General features: G+C 32.4%; 1 protein-coding gene across 1 annotated transcript; it reads right to left on the bottom strand.

Annotated features, from left to right (window-relative positions):
- Nucleotides 1–6,176: 6,176 nt before the first annotated feature.
- On the bottom strand, nt 6,177–10,264 carry LOC142607045 (uncharacterized). The gene is made up of 6 exons (XM_075778455.1): nt 10,115–10,264; nt 8,812–8,917; nt 8,229–8,578; nt 7,426–7,521; nt 6,588–6,647; nt 6,177–6,450 (listed from the first exon to the last, which is right to left on the bottom strand). The coding sequence occupies exons 2-6, from the start codon at nt 8,912–8,914 to the stop codon at nt 6,250–6,252; spliced, it is 810 nt and encodes a 269-aa protein (XP_075634570.1). The 5' UTR covers nt 8,915–8,917; nt 10,115–10,264; the 3' UTR covers nt 6,177–6,249.
- Nucleotides 10,265–12,229: the final 1,965 nt, after the last annotated feature.

The raw sequence follows: 12,229 nt of genomic DNA, 5'->3' as shown, positions 1-12,229 counted from the left end.
CCTGTAGTGATAGCCAGCAAATATTCAGTAGGTAGTCACTAATTGTCAATGCAGTCACAGGGTTATGACAGTGCTGCATGAAAAACACGGTAAACCTCATTGTCATTGGAAACCAATCTAGTTTGTATTCGATAAGTAAAGGATATGCAATGCATTGCAGCAAAAGCTCAAACTTAGACTCCTTTGAACTATTAGTTTAGAAGCTGTCCGGAACAGCTTCCATTTGGCCTCACTTTTTAATTTAAACTTTAAAAATAAAAACTAGAACAATTGACTTTTTAATGTTAAAAACTGAGTTATCTTTCCCTATTAAATAGATGTTGCTTTTTAATGTTGCAACTTGAAACTTGAAACATCATCCTTTCTTCTAAATTATGGCTAACAAATTTATGGAGAGACTGTGCAATCACGGGGGAAATGTCTATTAAATCTAATCATTAGGTTAGATGTTGACGTTGTGTAGGTATTCTCATCATATTTCTTACAGTACATAATAGGACAGGACTTAGGACTCACTACATTTTTAAATTAACTTTATTATTTGGGTTTTAGCGTTGACTCATTAATTACAGATATAAATGATAATTAGTTTATATATATATAAAGGAAATGATCATTAGTTTTAAACATGTGTGGACCACTGAATTTGAACTTTACCTGAAAATTTTCAAACATAATAATTGGAAAGACTTTAACTGGTGTGTTAGAAAACCATTCATATACAGCAATAGTAAAATACAGAAACCATAAGTTTTATGACTGAATGACACAAAAGAAAATTGACAATGTTGCTTGTCATCACCTCGTGACGCTCCTCGACAAGGAAATCATTGACTTGCCGAGTAATTTTTTCAATAGTTCCTCGACAAATTTGGTACGAATTTTGAGATTATGTAAAAGATATTGTGAGCACAAAAGTTTCATGTTTGCTAAACAACTATTGAAATTGATTCACAAATATAAATTTGTATTAATGAATAAATTCATACAATTTTTTGTATTGTTTTTAATATATATATATATATATATATATATATATATATATATATATATATATATATATATATATTCTGATTCAATCTCTTTGAAAAGTTCTTCAATCTATTGTGCAAACGAAGTCTTGATTCAAACACAAAATCTTCTCTACTTTGATGGATGGGAAGAAAGATTGAATTACCTTTATAATTGAAGTACGATGAATCTTTTGACTATAAGTTTGTTCGAGACTCTTTGTTATTCATATTCAAAGCTTTCTGGGTAGAAATTCTCCGAGATCTTAGAAGCTTGAATCCATAGAGTTTTAATGACTTGGGAATTTTTGAAATTTCGAGAGACCTTTTGTACTTGATTGCATGGTTTTGAAGAATGATTTGAATAAATACATCATTAAATAATTTTGAGGTAGAAATTCTACCGTATTTCCATGCTCCAAAGATTCATTATCAATGAGCTAGGTGATATCTCTATTTATAGTAATCTTCTCAATATGACTCTAAATTAATCTTTTTGAAAATGTGTCCGTGGATTATTATCTCTAGTTTTATTTATTTTATTAAGAAATTATCAACTAATCTCATTGGAAGGCTTATCTCCATCTTGTGGGTCCAAATGACACATGACAATTTTTAATTTGTCAATATGATATCAACTTGGATGACACATACCCCTCAAAAAAAAAAAAAAACAAAAGCTTGGATGACACATGGTCGTATGGTACTAGTTGATTTGTTTTATATAATTAATTTAGTGGTACATAAATTTAGGATTTGTTACTAAATTTTTACGTGGCTTTTTTTTCCACTTCCAACAATACTTTTTTTTTTTTTTTTAATCACGGTATGAAGAGAAAATTTGACATTAGGCACTAAATTAGGACCTCAATGTTTTTAAAGTTGCTAGGCTTTTACAAAGCTATGAGATGTGAAGGATAAAGCAGACATGAACATGGGAATAAGTATCAAATCTTCCCTTTCCCACTGTCAAATAGTAACTATCATCAAGGCAAATAATGATGTTTGAGAAGACTCAAGGTGGCAACGTGAAAGTATACTTTTTAAGCATGCACTTCAGCAGTTCAGCTACACAATTCCACAAACTAATACTCTCTCAACACTCATGGTCCGTTTGAATTGAGGAGAGTAGAGTTGAGTTGGCTGAAAATTAGCCTAAAATCCAGCCAACTCTACTCTACCCTCAATCCAAACAGGTCATCAAGCAACACTTGCTCATTTAAACCTATCAGAGACCTACCAAAAAACCCAATCAATCTCTCAACCAATTTTACCTGTTTTATTCCTCTCTTTACAAATTGACCTCCACGTGCTCGACCCACACCAACAGATTCGAATGAACCCATTATTATTGTTTGATGGAATCTCAAACATGAACAACAAAATGCATAAAATTGAACCCCATAATTAAAGCAGAAATCCATGACACCCAAATGGAGTTAACAAAAATTATAAATCACAGGAGCTGTGTGAGAGGTTGGGTCTGAGCCTCTGAGGGGTCGATGGAGGGATTGGGTGAGAAGAGAGGTATTTAAGAGAGCGGAGCTGGACGAGTATTGTAGTGAAAGTAGTTAGAGAGAGTGTGACTGTATAAACTATATAGCATTATAGTTTGTCTCAGACAGTGTTATTCATGAATTTCTAAAATCACCTCTAGTTTAAGCCAATTAAAAATTGCCCATATTTGAGGTACGGTAAAGAGGAGAAAAAGAATGGAGGACAGAATTAGAGACTGCTGCAAGTGTTCATCTAATTACAAGCAGTAGTTCTCACCATCCGCAGTACATTAGAATGTCTCATGGACATAATCAACTCCATTTCTACATGAAAATAAAGCATCAAATCTTTTTAGTGAAAAAAATACCCAAATTTCTTTGAGCGAACATCTCATGCCTCTCTAAAGTCATTTTGATCCAGTGAGTCCAACTTAGGTTTAAACAAGTGCAACATCAAAAGAACAATTCAGCATTGACAAAAAATAACCCAGAAATACTTGCAACAATGCGAAAGCATACAGAGGAGAACAAGTATTTTCTTATAGATCTTTAACTATTGTTAAGACTTGGAAAGCCGACCGATAAACATCGTATACTTTGAAAAGTAGTCAACCAGATAACTCAGTATACAAACAAATTTATTTAAAACAAATAACTCACATTAATTGCATTTACATTCCTGATTCCTGAAGGGATATTGACAACGAGCAGCAAAAGCCGGACAAATAAATAAACATTCCCCTAATAGCATTCACACTGCTTAAGGATATTGACAAAGTGCAACCTTTACTTTGCCACCAATTTACACTCCAACTGGGAGATTGACTTCCTCGGCAGCCTAGATAAAAATCCCAGAAATTCAATGCCTAAATTTCAACAACTCTTGGCATTTTTCCTTAACTACAGACAAGTTAGGCAATTTAGATATGCCTCCAAATCTGCTCATACATTTTTTCAATCCAGATAGCAACCTAAATGAGTGTTCTAACATGGACTTTTAGTACTTCAAAAGGACCGTAGGATAATACCAAGATCATAAAGCCCTGAACTATATGATAACACTAACTTGGCATGAAGTCCCTTCAACAAAGTGTGCATTTGGGTTAGAATTAAAAATTAAAATTATTTCACTATTTAGCTTATTTTTGCTACTATTCATGAGCCCACTGCACTTTTTGGCACTATTCATGGGTCCACTATACTATTTCAACTAACTTTTACCTTTATCTACAGTATTTTCAATAATAATTTTTCAGTTTCAACAAAATAAGCGGTATCCAAACACACCCTAAGTTTTGATGTACGCTATTACTATTCTTTGTTGTCTGGTTCTCTTACTATTCAGTTTCCTTGGTATTTGCTTGGGAGAGTATTTGGTATGTAAAGGTACCTAAAAGGGTGCCTTTTTATGGATAGCAGCTTGGAATGGGATACTTACCATTGATAATCTTGTTAAGTGAGGCCAATCCCTAGTCAATCGGTGTTGTATGTGTCGATGTGATAAGAAATCTGTGGATCACCTATTGTTACACTGTTAGTTTGCTCAGGCTCTATGGAATGAAATTTTTTTGGTGCTTGGAATCCAGTGAGTGATGCCGGAGACTGTTATTTCTCTCCTTTTTGCATGGAAGAATTGGATGGAAAAGCACCGGTCACAAATTTGGAATATGGTTACAGGTTGTCTGATATGGTTAATTTGGCAGGAAAGCAATACCCGTACCTTTGAAGATAAAGAGAGATATTTAGATCTCTTAAAATCTCTTCTTTTTGGTACTCTGTTTCAGTGGTCTAGAATTTGGGGTTACACACAATGTATTTCTATTCATGCTTTCTATCAGGTTTACTTTTTGAGTTCTATGTATTTGTTTCAAGTTCAGAGTGTTCACCATCGTGAACACTGTACTTTTTTTATTTTTTATTACCTATTAAAATATATATATTTAAAAACAAAACAAAAAAAAATTCAATTTAAGAAAGAAGCTCAACTAGTTTAGGGGAAAATAAAATACACTTCATGTTTAAGTTACACATTTTCACAAACAATTGGTAGGCAACACAAATGCAACATCATCACCAAAAATACCAAATTCCAACTCCTCACAACACCACCAAATTAAAAAGAACAGAAAATTTTCAAATTAAGCCACAAACCCATAGAATAATTTCATTGCTAATCCATAATACTGATGTGTCCCCAAACCTAGAACCTAGCCAAAGCCAGAAATTAAACTAAATTCTCATAACCCAAAAACCAAGAACCTCATATCAAAAACTCACCTTCTTGAGATGCAATTAGAGAGAGACATGCATTTGCTACTTCGATTTTGTAAACCCCATTGGGAGTTTCCTTGATCCAGCAGCCATGGCTCCTCAATCACTCAAGGAATCAAAGAGATGAAAGAGTAATTTTGATGGCTTGAATTTATTTTAAAAAGCTAAAGTGCCTACCCTTTTCTTGTGAAATACTGTAACTTCCACAGAAATTGGTTGGCTCCTAACGAGTGAGTTTATTGTAGGCAAGAACCAGAGGGAAGACCATCTAAATTTTAGCAAAATCTGGGGATGGTTAGTGCTTATTGGAATGCTCTTAGTTAGTGAATAAGGAAGGAAGCTCATATGTAGCAGTCTAATCATTCTGTATGTGGTGAAAAAGGGGGGGGGGGGGGGGGAGGTGGAGATCCAATTGATACCATTTTAAAAATAAAAAAAAAGAGTCAAATGTTAGGCAAAGATAGCCAGAAAACAGTTATGGCATACCAATGAGCTATAGCTTAACTGGTACTTCCTCCTTCCATAATAATAGGACTAAGGGTGAGGTTGCAGTTTCAAGACCCACTAAGTGCATGTGTAACTTATCAACAAAAAAAAAAAACAAAAAAGGAGTGACATACGCCACTTATCCAGGAATGCATAACCATGAGTGTAAAGATTATATAAAAGTCAGTTTCATTAAAAGTTCAAAGGTGATAATGTAATCTTGCATTGATTGTAGTTGGGTTTTGAGAGAGAGAAAGAGAGAGAGAACCAAAAAAAAAAACCCAAGGAACAGGACAATTGCCTGGGGACACGGCTCAAGAAGCAGAGATTACCAGTTCAAATCTCCCCTTCCCCCTCCCATAGGGGCAAAAACTTATTTTTAAATAAAATACCTTAAAAAATGAGTATATTGGAATGAAAATGTTCCATGTTTTGGATCAAGCAGTCTGAATCATGGTTCAGTAGAATAACAATGAATCATGGTAACTCTGAGAGCATCCATTGATTCTGCGAGGTCTAATTAGTTTTTAAACAGAATATATACATATAGATATGCTATTGGTACAATGACTATAAAGTCAAAAAGAGAAATCTCTTAAACCAGTTGAGCCAATGAGAATAATTGCTACTGCAGTGAATATACGGCATGTCAAATTGGACATCTGAATTTTAGGCATCAATGAGGTTCATTTTCTCAAAATGATGTATCCATACAGCCAAGAGTTAACCAGGCTAATGATTATGTTATCATTGTAGTTTGTCTGTACCAATAAAATTTTTGATACACAACACACCAACTAGATGACTGCGTTAAAGGATACACAACACCAAATTTTTCCCTTACTTTCTTCTATTTTTCTTCCCCAACAACCCCCCCCCAACCCCCCTGTGCCCCCCCCCCCCCCCCCCGCCCCCAAAAAAAGGTGTTCAATTGTGGCATTGCCAGAAAGAGTGTAGAGAGTTAACATTCACCTCATAGCCTAGGCTCAAAGAGGGTCTTTGGCATCTGCATCAGCACTGATACGACTATCATAAGTTTCATATTCAAAATCCTCATCACGAGCTTCCATTGTTTTTCCAAAAACAAACGATTTTGTCCCCATTGTTGTGAAAGGCATTAAACCAAAAGCTCGGGCTGTTTTGATCTCCCTAGCAACCTTCCTCTGGGCCTTGGCACTAATGCGAGTCTGCGCAATGAACAAGGAAATAACAGGAAGATTCACGTCATTGTCAGCAGCAATTCAAAATCAAATTTAATCCCTAAAAGCTTAATGAATTTCAAAAAGACACAGGCATCATTCCTTTGTATTTGCTTCCTTTTTACCTTGCTCCTCTTGATAATGATTCCAGCCTCTGTTATGAAGTTTGCAAGGAATCTGACATTCTGCATAGAACAAATAACAAAGATCAAGAAGGCAAACATAGCCTAATTTGAAATTAAAATCACCGCAGTAGTCAATATGACTTTTACAAAGGGTGAAAAAAGTACTAATGTATATCATAGAAATATGAGCTCAATCAGAGGGCAATAAAGAAAGACCTCAATAGCCACCAGATCAAACAAGAAAAGGACAAAACCTACTTTTGACAGTCTTTGGTAGCAGACAAGAAAAATCATAAAATCAATATCAATATAACCCTGTTACAATTTTTTTTCACCCACCTCCATCTACCTTTTTACTGTTCATATATATGATTTTCCTAAGAAAATAGTAACTGAATCAATTACAATTTTTTTAAGGTTCACACAACTCACAAACCCATATGGAATTGAATCCATGACCTCAATCTTTACCTTTGTATGTGAGGAAGAGATACAATTAGACCCAAAGACCAAATGCAATTAATTAAAATTGGCACATGAAAGAAATGGGGAAAAAGCTCAACTTTAAAGATTTAAGACATTGAAATGCACTATTCCACCAATCCAGTGGTCACATCTACTCTTACATGATCAATAATCTTAAATCGCAATCATTAGAATTTTATCACTCTAGTTTAGATCTTGATCAATATTAGTGATAAGCATGGGATGTGATTGGACCTACCACTATACAGCATGGCAATCATACTTCCATGATTGCATTTAAAAGAATATATATCTATTCATAATGTAATTTTATACTCATCATATGAGAGGGAATGTACTAAATCAGACTCACCCTAAAGTCAGCCTTTCTCAAAACCTCCTCCGTAGTAACTTCAAACTCAGTCCTTTTGAAGGGTTTCCTTACTCCTGGTTTCGTAAGATCAAGGTCCTGCATAAAGCCAGGGACTGCTTAAACAAGACAATTCAGGATGAATGATGGTAAAAAGAGAATACAAAGCAGGTCATTGCAGCAACAATAAACTGAAACAAAAACATACGACTATAATATTTTGTAGAATATACCAAATGAAATTGTGAATAATGGCCTATGGATTATTTGACACCCTTAACTTATGACATCATTGAACCAATTGTATATATTTTCAAGGGAAGAATTACTGTTTCAAATGACCTTAAATATATAACCAGTAGACTTTATTGTTTTCCCTCCCAATCAAAAAGTTAAGAACTGTTAACTTTACAAAGAACATAAACATGGATTTTTTTTATAACAATCATCTCATGGATCAAGAATGGGCACATCCATTGATTTCACTCAATTTGAGAAAAATAACAAAGTGTCCACATTCCACACACAAAAGCATGTTCAAATGTAAAAATGCACAAGTTCATGAGATTTTTGGGCAAAAGCAAAATAGAAAACAAGTGAACCAAAAATATATGCCACATATAAATCTCACATTCTATGACTTCCCTGATTGAACTTATTTCATTAGAGAATACATTAGACACTCTGAACAAACCAGGTAGCTCAAAGGTAAGCTTTAATATTTTCAAATTAGCCTAAAACCTTGATTATTAAAAAATTGTAATAGCTGAAGAAAAAGGCCTCAGCTAATATCATATACCATATACCTTTGTCTCATAAGTCATTCCGACCCTAAAAGTCATATCTGGTCTAAACAAATAATCATCTTTCTCTATTTCTTGCTCATCAAATTCAAAATACGTGGCTGCTTTCTTCAACTTCCCATCCATTCCATCCGATAACGTATTAAAACTTTCATCTAGGCCATCTAAAATCTGGGAATTACTTCCTTCGCCCATTCTAGAACCTGACCTGTCACGAGCCTTCCCAAGTCTATAAAGCTTTTCAAAAAAGGCATCAGACTTCGAATTACCCCCAGAAAAGTCACCAAATATCCGACGCTCAAACTCGTCAGCAGACTCTATTGAGTTAGTTTGCTTATCACCAACACCACTACCTGTTTAAAGATCCAATGCACCAAAATCATAAATTTTAAGCTTACAAAGCTGGACCCGAGAAAATATAGAAAAACAAAACCAAAACCATGACCCAGATTAGAACAAAATAACACATAATGACTGATGAAAAGCTCCATAAAATTCCTCCTTAATATACATGCATTAACCACAAGCACTTAGTCTCAAAAAGCAAGCAATATGCAAATACAAATGAAAGATAAAAAGAAAATACCTGCAGTTGCATTTGTAGAGAGAGTTCGAACTATATGTGGTTGTTGAAATCTCCGCAATAAGCCATTGTGACAGGAGCGAAAGGCAAAGTGAACAATTTTCATTTCCTATATATACATACAGAGAGAGAGAGAGAGAGAGAGAGAGAGAGAGAGAGACAAATGGTCATGCTTATATTCAATTAGGGGGCATTTGGTTCGCCGTGATCTTACCTTACACCGTAATATTACATTATTATAAGCTTACATTAATGTAATCTCAACATAAGAATACAACATTACATTGTTTAAGAAGATGATGTAATATATTTTGTAATTTTAGATTATAGTAGTATTAGAAAAAATAAAATAAATCAAAAACCTTAATGTCACATCATCGTAATGTGTATCACATTAAGGACACATCTTAGCGAACCAAACGCCCCCTTAAGAAAGAGAAGAAAAAGGAGAAGAAATACTGAGAATGAGAGAGATGGAATATTGGTTTTAAGAACTGGACTGGTCAAAGAATCGGAAAAATGAGTGACTCTTGGCTCTCTAGTCAGACAGGTGGTCAAACCAATTGTGTCATAAATAATTTAATTAATGATTTTTAAATTATAAAAATAAAAATATAATAATTATAATCACTACTGTTTAGTTTTTTTTTTTTTTTTTAAGTCACATCTTATATTTAAGAAATTAAAAAAAATTAAAAAAAAAAATGTAACTAAACATAGTTACATTACAAAATAATCATCTTCAACCATAGAGATAATAAACATTCAATAAAAACAAATAAGTTCTAAATTTCATTACATCCAAACAACGCATAAGTTTTAAATTTTGGTAACATAACAAGTCTCAATAGTCATTTCACAAAAAACATAATTGAAATCAATATCACAATTCAAATTAAATTCACCACGACCATCCTTGTTATCATCATGCACTATTAACACACACATACAATTCATTCATAACCAAAAGATCACAGAGTCCATATAAATAAAAATCCAACAACAACAACAACAACAAAATGAAATTGCAAATAAAGATCCTAGCTGCATATATCATTCTCAAAATTATTGGGTTGTATTGAAATTTCTTGGTAATAGGCATTAATACAAGTACAATTGTGTAAAAAAATACGTAACCAATATAAGATAAAAGAGAAAGCTACAAGTCCAAGCCTAAGTGAGCAGCAATGAACAGTAAATGAAGCTTGGATGTTGTCATTCCAATACATAAGCCTATTTTGCATTTACAGTTCGACTAGGAAAGACAAAATCACAGAGAGAGAGTGAGAAAAAAAAAAAAAAAAACCTGGTAGCGACCGCTGAGGTGGTCGGAGTCGACCGCTGCAACTGGTAATGAGAGTTAACTGTTAAGAGACTTTTTGAGAGTAGAGACTGGCATTTCCCGATTAGGCGAGAGAAATTGGAGTGGATTGTGGTTATAATGAAACGACACAGTTTTGCCCAAAACTACGGCCTCTTTTGGGTTTTGGTTGCTATACACATATCTTTTTTTGGGCCTTTTTTTTATTGCCTATTCCGATAAGTCTTCTTCTATGGGCCAAAAGAAAATCTTGTATTTTGGTGTCCAAGAAGAGACTATGATGATGATCTTATCCCAAAAAGAGGGACTACGATGGAATTATCAAAAAAATTATGATATATATATATATATGAGATTGAATTTTGAATTCAGAATTATATTTTGGATTTGTATTTTTTTTTAAATCTATTAAAAAATGATAGGAGGGAGTGATTAGAGCGACTTTCTTTTTTAAAAAAAAAGGATTTGTAAAATTTTTTTTTTTTTGGTAAATAAGAGTTTATTTATGATAATGATTATAATGATTAATGAGTTTAGTCTAGTGATTTCTTGAACTAATGATTTCTAACCATAAAAATCATAAGTTCGACCAAACTAAAGTCTTTGGGACCATTCTTAAATATCCACGTAGGTATTTATTTGCTACATGTGAGAAAAGAAACTATACATGTTGAGAATACCCAAGTGATATATATATATATATAAAAAGTTGAGAGAAAATTCAATTGACAAAATTTAACTACAAAATTGGTTTTAGCTTAAGGATACAAACTCACTCAATAAAATAAATATTACAACATATTTTGAAAATCTAACTATTGAATTGCATGTTCTTTATGCTCTTAATACACATATTAAATTTTGTGTTAATCGGATATTATTTACTATATGATCTATAAGCTTATATTTTGTGCATAATTTTAAATTACAAAAACTTGCAATTTAAAAAATTTATTGATGACACAGATAATGATCTTTAATTTTTTTTTTGAAATTTTGCAAGTATGAAGGATATAAGAAGAATATGTAATCCAATAGTATATTTGTCAAAATTCACCTTCAATAAAATGATATTAAATAAGTTTGTAGCCTAAGGCTACAACTAATTTTGTAGCTAAATTTTGTCTAAATCCAATTAAATTATAAATTGGAATCTAATTTTGCGCCACATGTCTGATTTAATCTAATTTTTAAATTTATGTGTCAAGTGAATTATTATGTGTAAAAATCAAAGAGTTTAATTCAATTAGATTTTAAATTGAAGTTCAATTTTATGCCATATGTCCTATATAATTTTTTAATTTTTGTGGCAAGTGAATTATTAAATGTAAAAACCAAAGAGTTTAGATCCAAATAGTTCAACTAGTAAAGTCTCTGATAGTTGAATAAGAGATTTGGATTCAATCTTCGCCTACACCAAAAACTGATTGGTGTCTTAATCTTATAATAAAGAGCTATCATTAGAAACGAACGTCATAAAATGAAACTTTCTATAAAAAAAAAATCTAAATCATATATATATATATATAATATAAAAGAGGATTTCCCTATTTATACTGGACTTTTATGTAGTTAAAAAATATCCTTATTAATGAAGAGTAATTTCTCTTATAAATAAGGTCATAAATGTTAAATAATAATTTTTATTTTGAATTCAAAAAGAGAACTCCTAAAATTTAAGTTTTTTTTTTCCTTTACGTTCATCTTTTCATTCCCTAAAATTTAGCATTTTTTATTCCTTTTTCATTCAATAAAAGTAAAACACCCCAATTTAAAAAAAAAAAAACTAAGAGAACTCCTAAAATTTAGCCTTCTTTCCCTTTAAGTTCATCTTATTTTTCCCATCTAAACTTTTTTCTATATCACTACACCACTTTCAAATGAGTCTAAATCTCTTGTCTCACTCTTCCTACTCAACTATATACTCCACACATAAAAACATGTCACATTTATTAAATGCTAAATTTATGTCTTCTATTATTTCAACTACCTAAATATGATGGATTATTTATTTATTTATTTTAGGAAATTGAAATAATAGAAGGCATAAATTTTGCATTTAATAACTGTAAGCGCGCAATTGCACATGATCCCAAGAAC

The sequence above is a fragment of the Castanea sativa genome, chromosome 8 (genome assembly GCF_040712315.1).
Source record: "Castanea sativa cultivar Marrone di Chiusa Pesio chromosome 8, ASM4071231v1".
NCBI lineage: Eukaryota > Viridiplantae > Streptophyta > Magnoliopsida > Fagales > Fagaceae > Castanea > Castanea sativa.
The sequence above is the reverse complement of the archived record's forward strand: the minus strand, read 5'-3'. Positions and strand labels throughout refer to the sequence as shown.

What these genes read in the sequence shown, in the direction of transcription:
- LOC142607045 (XM_075778455.1), bottom strand. Translation starts at nt 8,914, where the DNA reads ATGAAAATTGTTCACTTTGCCTTTCGCTCCTGTCACAATGGCTTATTG. An exon ending in CTCTACAAATGCAACTGCAG is followed by an intron (nt 8,579 to 8,811) that starts GTATTTTCTTTT and finishes ATCTTTAAACAG; the next exon opens with GTAGTGGTGTTGGTGATAAG. An exon ending in GAATGACTTATGAGACAAAG is followed by an intron (nt 7,522 to 8,228) that starts GTATATGGTATA and finishes GGCTTTATGCAG; the next exon opens with GACCTTGATCTTACGAAACC.